The following is an 8,301-nucleotide window of genomic DNA, read 5'->3' as shown; positions in this document are numbered from 1 at the left end:
TTGTTTCCCCGACTCAGACTGCAAGGAATCTGGGTGTGGTCCTAGATAACAAACTGTCCTTCACTGCAAACATTGCTGCAACAACCCGCTGCTGCAGATACACGCTTTACAACATCAGGAGGATACGTCCCCAGCTGACCCAGACATCAGCACAGGTTCTGGTCCAGGCCCTCGTCATCTCACGCCTAGACTACTGCAACTCCCTCCTGGCTGGTCTACCTGCATGTGCCATCCGACCTCTGCAGCTCATCCAGAATGCAGCTGCTCGTCTGGTCTTCAACCTTCCTAAATTCTCCCACACCACACCACTCCTCCGCTCCCTTCACTGGCTTCCAGTAACTGCTAGAATCCACTTCAAGACACTGGTACTTGCGTACCATGCTGCGAATGGATCTGGCCCTTCCTACATCCAGGACATGGTTAAACCGTACACCCAAGCAGGTGCACTCCGCTCTGCATCGGCCAAACAGCTCGCTGCACCCGCACTGCGAGGGGGACCCAAGTTCCCGTCAGCAAAAACACGTGGGTTTGCTATCCTGGCTCCAAAATGGTAGAATGAGCTCCCCATTGAAATCAGGGCAGCAGAAAGCTTACACATCTTCCGGCCAAACTGAAAACTCATCTCTTTAGACTCCACTTTGAGCGATTGAATTACTAACAAAGCACTTATATACTAATAAAGGGCTGGTTTTCTAAAGCCAGTTGAGTAGCACTTGAAATGTTTGGCTCTATGAAACCTGATGTACTTATATGATTCTGTTTTCTTCAAGGTTGTATCTTCCTGGTCGAATGCACTTATTGTAAGTCGCTTTGGATAAAAGCGTCAGCTAAATGCAATGTAATGTAATGTAATGAACAGAGTTTCTGCGATGTTCAATGCGGGAGAAGAAGACCGGCAAAATAACGGGCGGAATCAAATTAAAGAATTTCGTGCGTAGAAGAACAGAATGATGACATAGAAGGGAAATGGTTGGAAACCTTATCAAGAGAAACATACATGTTGAAGTGGAGACCCCACAATAAACACTCACCGCTGGAAGGCCTTCCCCCGTGTCTCCTTTAGACTGCTGGAGGGAAAGGAAAACATGTCAATATCAGAAGTTTCTTCAGAGCTGACAGAAAGCGTCAAATCTCCTTAGTCTTATAAACAAGGTTTCATTTTTACTTTGTAAATGATATTTTGTTTCTATAGGTCTTTTGTCTGTTTTAGCTGAAAGTAAAAGGCTGATCATTCGTTTATTGCAGAACCTTCCGATGTTCAATAACACATTTTTATCATTTCCATCATCACATTTGAGTTTCTGTCAGAGTGGAAAAGCTTCTGAAAGTGGTTCATTAAAAACACAGAACAAGCCTTCAATTAAATCTATGGCCGAATACTTTTTGTTTTAATAATTTATTTCCATCTCTTCCTTTCCTCTGCATCTTCCTCCGTCACACCAACCACCTGCCTGACCTCCCCCTCCACATCGCTTTGACTCCTTAAAACAGCATTGTGGTCAGTCAGGAATGTTTAGGAATTGTTTGCTTAGGAACTTGACCGGAGTCATTGAAGCCACTATTACACAAAAGCCTTCTCCCATTAAGAACTGTCAGAATGTCATTCAGTGGGTGACTGCAGTGATGTACAGAGAAGTGAGCAGTCACAGCTTCAGGTCCTCCGGTGCTTCACACTGAGTGAAGGAGGTCAGGCACGGGGACCAACAGTGTTCTGTGCTGGCACCGGCAGCCTGACATCTGCAGCTCTGTGTTTCACTGGGATTTTTCCCACCAACATTCTGTAAAGACCCCCAGGCTCTGTCTTTATATTCTTCTCTGGTGAATGCAGATGGGGAAGAAACTAAGGTAGGTGTGTGTGTGTGTGTGTGTGTGTGTGTGAAAACCATGCCCTGTTCTACCCCCAAATTAACATTCCAACCTTAACACAAACTGATCATCAACATGTACAAAAGTAGTGTGTGGCAGAAGAACGTTTGGAGCACCAGTGCAATGTAGGGCTAGGTGTCTGTGTGTCCAACCTAAAGAAAATGGTGGTTTAGTCAAACGTTGATTGTCTTAAACAAACAAACAAACAGGCTGACCATGAGATAAATCATTTAGAAAGTGTTGAGAAGGGAAAACAGCACAAAAGAAAATCTGAGTTGGAGACCGCTCCAAAATGAAAACAGCTACAAGTCAGAGAGAAGAGGCACTACTCTTATACAAACCGTGGAACAGTATTATTTAATATTAAATCATTCTCTGTGAGAGGATCATTTATAGGAAAATTTACATCAAAAGTTGTGTCTTTTCTCCTGAAAAGGTGGGATGACAGATGAGTGAGGGTGCACTGGAAAGAGGGGTGGATGAACTCAGAGTAGGCGGCACCTCTCACCAGTCTCGAGCTGATTGGCTGAGAAGGCAGAGGGGCCGCCACCAATAGAAGTGAGGAGGAGGAAGAGCAGGAAGGAAGAGGAGGAGGGAAGAACCCACAGCGAATCACCTCCCCATCCTGCTGGGTGCCCACAGGACCCCCTATGGTAGCAGAGGGCCCGGGGCCCAGTCTGAGGACCAGGGGGCCGTATGTGCTGCTGGTGGCCTGCAGCCAACGGTTCATCGCTGCCTGATGACTGACGGTGTTTCATTAAATCAACAAGAAAACAGAAAATAAAGCAACCGTGTGTGTGTGTGTGTGTGTGTGTGTGTGTGTGTGTGTGTGTGTGTGTGTGTGTGTGTGTGTGTTGATAAGACATTGTGTACCTCTGGGTCAGTGATTCCTTGGACACACTTTGGACACTCCCAGCAGCTGGGCAGGTCTTTGTTCACCACCCCCTCACCTTGAACCTGCAGATGCACATATTAGAAGTAAATGGATGGATGAAAATAAATAAAATAGGTATTAATAAACACGACTAAAACCAAACTGATATCTAGATGATGAGTGTTATCACTGTAATAGGACCTATACTAGATGTATGTATTCCTTCCTATTAAACACAGCTGCAGCAGCAGCAGGCAAGTACTTTAATAAAGTTGTGGGTCTCAGATGTAATAGATGAAAGCTTCCTGTGGAGCTTTGGCCTTTAGTAGTGCTAAAGACATGTGTGGTGAGCCAGAATACATAATTCATTATTTATTTGACTGTACATGTTGATGGTGTTATATTACGGTAATACCAAAATGAAACAATTACTTTTTTAAATATGATTCTACCTATACCTCTATTGGCAATGCAGGAAAATATCTTAAAAAGAATAAATAAAAAGAAACATTTGTATTTTGTGTGTGTGCAGGACAGTCAAAAAATGGCATGTCCAAATGATTTTGCTCCATTGTAGGATGTGTAGATGTTCCACTCAGAATACACGGGGGACAGTGTTCTGTATAATAAAGAAAGTCATAAATGGTTGTGTGGTCGCATTATACCGTGAGGCAGGCAGGATGGACTATCTGTGCACAGTTGGAACATTCCATCAGAGTGAGGGAGGGGTCTCCAGTCTCCTCCTGATTGGGCTCTTTGCAGATCTCACACACTGCAGACAGAGGAAGGCCCGGCTGGAGGGGCGAGGGGAAGTTAAAAAAACAGATATATCCAACTTATATTAAAAAAATTAATGAATAAATATATAGGAGTGATTTACAGAGAGACACTGCCGAAGCACACAGGTCTGCTTGAGTTTCCCTGGTCCTCCAAACTTCTTCATGTCTCTGCAGAAGTTACAGTCTCCACACTCGGGTCTCATACAGGCCTCACAGCGCTTACACCTGAGAGGAGGGAAACAGAACAGCAATGATCATCGCTTCAATCCATACTTTCACAATTATATTAACTATAAAAGGCTTAAAAGGCTATACAAATGGTGTTGGCTTCAAACTACTGGAATAGGATCACTTAATTGTGACTGGTATACCACAAACTAAACTGCAATCAACTTGCAAGGCTTTATTTGCCTCAGTCACTGAACTCATTTGGTGTAAAAACATCAACATCCAAGCACATATTCATTTGATGTGACAGAACACACACCTGACTCTGCGGCGCCTCAGCACAGACATGGAGGAGGCTGGCTTCTGTGGTCGGGGGGTGATGGGGGTAGAGGCCAGTTTAGGGCGAGGAGGAGGTGGAGGAGGAGGAGGAGGCTGGTACCAGGAGGGCTGGTGGAGAGGAGCAGAACAAAGTTAATGGCAGAGGTAAACCAACGATAACAGCCAGGCATTTTTCTGTTGGACAATCAATACGACTGTTCTTCATAAATACAGAACATCAAATATTCATAAATGGTTTTTTTTCTGATACAACTGTAAATATTGGACTAATCAACACAGCCAAACACCTCATCCAGGTATTGTTTTATTTAAAACACAGATACATTATTTACAGACATATTTATAACCATTCATCTTAGAGCTTTAGGATACACTCAAAGCATCATTGCTGATGTGCTGTGTCTAAAAAGTGAAGGCCGCTTACTCTCTTTGGCCACTTGACGATGGGCTTCCCGGAGTAGGATAGTTTGGGGTTGTCACTGGCGTGTTCCTTCAGCAGAGCCTGCAGCACAGCAGGGGGGGTGGGGGGGGGCACAGCAGAGGAAAGCCATCCAAAGGACACCATTAAATATCAGCAAGACCCCCACAGCAGAGTAACTCAAACGCACCAGTCATACCTTGATGTGTGTGATGAGTGCCGGGGCGTTGTGTATGCCTGCGGGGAGACACTTCTTGTTGGAGGGCAGAGCCTCCAGTTTACCCAGCAGGTTCCACATCCCCTCCAGCTCAAGGGGAGTCAGATGAAGTTTAACGTCCAACTCTTCATCACTGCTTCCCTCATCCCTCTCTTCCCCCTCCTCCTTCAGCTGCTCGATGGCTGGATCCGAGCTGGCCGGCTTCTTCAGACCTGACAGAAGGAGTTACACACTATTTACAACCAATTCACACAAACGGGTGTCTCTACACATCTCCCCCATCTGTTTGCATGTGTGCATACCAATGCCCAGCGTGTGCTTCTGGAACTCTGGTGTGAGGTAGGAGGTTTTGGTCAGGCTGAAGACGTAGCGCTCCAACACGTACCAGCACATCTCATAGAAGAAGGGGTAGCGGAACTTCAATGGAACCTGAGGTGAAAGAGGCAACAGGCTTAAACAAGCATTCACTTTCTGTCTTTCCACTTTGTGGAGAGGGTTTTCACCTACCCGCGTTCTGTCCTCTATGTTACAGATGTTGAGCTGCGAGGGGATGTTGAAGCTGTGCAGGAAGTTTCCTCCAAACACCATGGTGTCCACAGGGGTGTACACAGCATGAATCCAACCTGACACACACACACACACACACACACACACACACACACACACACACACACACACACACACACACACACACACACACACACACACACACACACACACACACACACACACACACACACACACACACACACACACACACACACACACACACACACACACACACACACACGAAATCATTCTGTGTGTGTTAGGAGAGTCAAAGTCGGGCTCGACCCGATAACTTCGTTTTTTCTTCATTGGGAAAGAGATGCACACTTTGTATGATTTAGAGATTTTATATCATCATATATATATATATGTCACTAAATGCAACAGAAATGCAAATAAGGCTCAATAAATGTGTGAGGGAGAATACAAAGGATGTGTATCTGTTGTGTGAGCAACATAAGTGACCTCCACCTCCGAAAGAGCTTTGAATATCGAAACAGAAGCTCAACGGGGTAAAAGCTCTCTGGGAGAGTTTACCTGAGGGGATGATGAAGGTGCAGCCCTGCTTCAGTTCAACCCTCTGACAGTCAGATGCTCGGTCTCCCAGGAAAATGTCTCCCTGCTTCCCGGACAGCACCCAGTTCTCATAGAGTTCTAGGTTCTGAGGGGTGGGAGGGATCAGCCAGAACACCTGAAACACACAGCTGCAGTTCTAACCACGAGGCCACTTACTGAGGAAGCAGAAGTCATTTCAGACGAGACCCCCAATTCTAGACGTTCTTTCTGTACATTTCAAACTATTTATCTAACGCTTCGTTTCCAAAAACAAGAACAGCCTTCAAGTTTTTAAGTTTAAAGTCCTCACTTTGATAATCTTGATTTAGAACATTTGAGGCTGTAAGACAGTGGCTGACCCCCCTCTGGCCCCACCTTGCTTCCTCGGAGGATGTGGTACCACACTGAGGTCCCTCCAAAGTCAATGTGAAAGTCAGTGTAGCAGCCCTCCACACTCATGAGACAGTATCTGCAGAGACACACACAACAGCAATGTTTCCATAAAGAAATATGATACATAAGTGGTTTGATTTTGTACTCGTTTTTCCTGTGTGGTTTATGATGCTCTGCAAAGTGGACCTGGTAGGCTTACTTCTGGACCTTGGGGTACTGCATGTCAGTGATAGAGTTGGTTGAGTCTCTCTGTCTCTCCTTCAGGTGACGGGGCCACATGTTGTCCACCCAGTCTATCAAATCTACCTGCACACACAAACACAGGACAGACACATGGTAACATTTCTCTGACATAACAGACAGATCAAACGTACTAATATTTACAAATTCACTGTAGTAACAGGAAAGTATTTTACTCACTCACTTTCAATATCACTTAGTGATTTGTAATGTGTATCTCTATTTACTGGCTTTCACATCTTTGCTTAGCTTTGGAAATGTCCTTATTAAGAATATTTGTTACAATGTTGTTAGTTACACTCTATGTGCACTAACAGTACGGACTCCTGTTAAACTGAGAGCTTCCTGATACTGCCTCTCTTACTGCCAGAATGCTCCTTTCATTATGGCCAAGCTTGAGCCCCCCCCTTTCTCCTCTCTCTGAATAAATATACAATGCAGCGTCTTTCACTCTGCAGACAGTTTACTCTCTGTATGACAAAGACAGCTGAATGCTTGATTCTTTATCCATATTAGATGAGTAAAAAGGTAAGTGCTTGCATGAGGTGTGCAGAATACACACATATGGTAAGTGTATGAACATACCGTGGTGGGTCTCCTGACCAGGTTCTCCAGCTTTGTGTGGCTGAACTCCAGGCTGATGACATTATAGAGCTTCTCTCTCTGAGACGGGGGGGTCTCGTAGTAGCGTGTCCACTGGGCCATCGACATCTCCGTCCCTTTCTGAGTGCTCACGTCCATCACATCAATCATACGTCTGCTGCCTGAGAGGGATTTAGGGCAATGGTTATTCCCAGCATGCCAAAAAAATCATGTCAAACAGCAACTGATAAAACACATTTGAAGTCATGGTTTTTAATAAATACTTTGATGCAAGAACGATGTAATACTTCAATTAAACAAAATATTGTATTTGTATTTTGTAAAAAGCAGAGGGCATTATATCCAAAACCTTGTTTGAAACCTTTTGTACATCAAGAGGTGGCCACTGGTTTGTTTCCACTGGAATTACAGGCAGTTTAGCAAAGTTAGTACTTTATTAAAAACTATTGTGTGCCATTTCTCTAGCCTCACAGGCAAGTTAACTAAGTGAATTGTTCATGTCGTGACTGGCTGATGAACAGGTGTTTAGTTCAACCCTAAAAAAGATATCCAGGTTCTCGAATGTGATGATCCACTTATTTCCGTGTAAATCTAACACTTGATAGTTTGGGATATATTCAAGGTTAGTCAGAGAAAATACATCAGTCATTTCAATCATTTGAAATCTTTCATAGATTCATTACATTAATAGAATCATTCTCATCATTCAGTCAGTGCATTACTGAAATTATAATCTAATATTTGTTTCAATCTTTCCACTCACATGGATGTTATTATTCAATGACTGAACTCAATACATGTAGTAGTTTATTGTAAAGTAAGAAAAGTGTATTAATGAAGTCTTACCAACAAACATCTTGACATCATTGACACTGAAGTCGGGATCAGGCATCCTACAGAACAACATGAGTTACTCAACAGGTCTCGTGTCTCTCCTCAATAGACAAGAACAAACAAGCAAGTTTAAAAAAAAGATGAAGAAGTAAAGAGGAAGACCTACTTGATTCCCAGTCCATCAGGCTTCTCAAAGAGGATTGGGTCCCTCAGGCCCTCTCTCTGGACGAACTCGTAAGTCAAGTCTAAGGAATACAAAAAACAAAGTGTGACTGAGAAATTTTCCAATGTTTGCTCTCTATTATTAATTTTGGGCTGTTTTTTGTTCATGGAGGCCGAATTATTGTAGCATTGTCCAAAGATTGTATATAATACAGTGTTTCCCCTACCATTGTCTTGGCGGGGCCCTGCGCACAGCCTGAAATTCAAAGTGTTTTTTATTTTTATTATTTAAAAAACAATATAT

The 8,301-nt window shown here is 43.7% G+C and overlaps 1 protein-coding gene across 1 annotated transcript in view; it reads right to left on the bottom strand.

Annotated features, from left to right (window-relative positions):
* Positions 1-1,049: 1,049 nt before the first annotated feature.
* Positions 1,050-8,301, bottom strand: part of LOC104950965 (lysine-specific demethylase 2A-like) — an 11,921-nt gene continuing 4,669 nt past the window's right edge. Inside the window, exons 2-17 of the mRNA XM_010777590.1 lie at positions 8,002-8,080; positions 7,848-7,894; positions 6,984-7,162; positions 6,358-6,464; positions 6,141-6,234; positions 5,748-5,901; positions 5,169-5,284; positions 4,964-5,090; positions 4,644-4,873; positions 4,451-4,528; positions 4,007-4,134; positions 3,621-3,744; positions 3,406-3,534; positions 2,740-2,823; positions 2,375-2,609; positions 1,050-1,064 (exon numbers count right to left, since the gene is read on the bottom strand). Coding sequence (XP_010775892.1) covers positions 1,060-1,064; positions 2,375-2,609; positions 2,740-2,823; positions 3,406-3,534; positions 3,621-3,744; positions 4,007-4,134; positions 4,451-4,528; positions 4,644-4,873; positions 4,964-5,090; positions 5,169-5,284; positions 5,748-5,901; positions 6,141-6,234; positions 6,358-6,464; positions 6,984-7,162; positions 7,848-7,894; positions 8,002-8,080 — 1,916 coding nt within the window. The 3' untranslated portion in view covers positions 1,050-1,059. The remainder of the gene's footprint in view (positions 1,065-2,374; positions 2,610-2,739; positions 2,824-3,405; positions 3,535-3,620; positions 3,745-4,006; positions 4,135-4,450; positions 4,529-4,643; positions 4,874-4,963; positions 5,091-5,168; positions 5,285-5,747; positions 5,902-6,140; positions 6,235-6,357; positions 6,465-6,983; positions 7,163-7,847; positions 7,895-8,001; positions 8,081-8,301) is intronic.

The sequence above is a fragment of the Notothenia coriiceps genome, unplaced genomic scaffold, assembly GCF_000735185.1.
Source record: "Notothenia coriiceps isolate Sejong01 unplaced genomic scaffold, NC01 NC01_scaffold00018252, whole genome shotgun sequence".
Lineage (NCBI taxonomy): Eukaryota > Metazoa > Chordata > Actinopteri > Perciformes > Nototheniidae > Notothenia > Notothenia coriiceps.
This window is presented reverse-complemented; position numbering and strand designations above follow the sequence as displayed.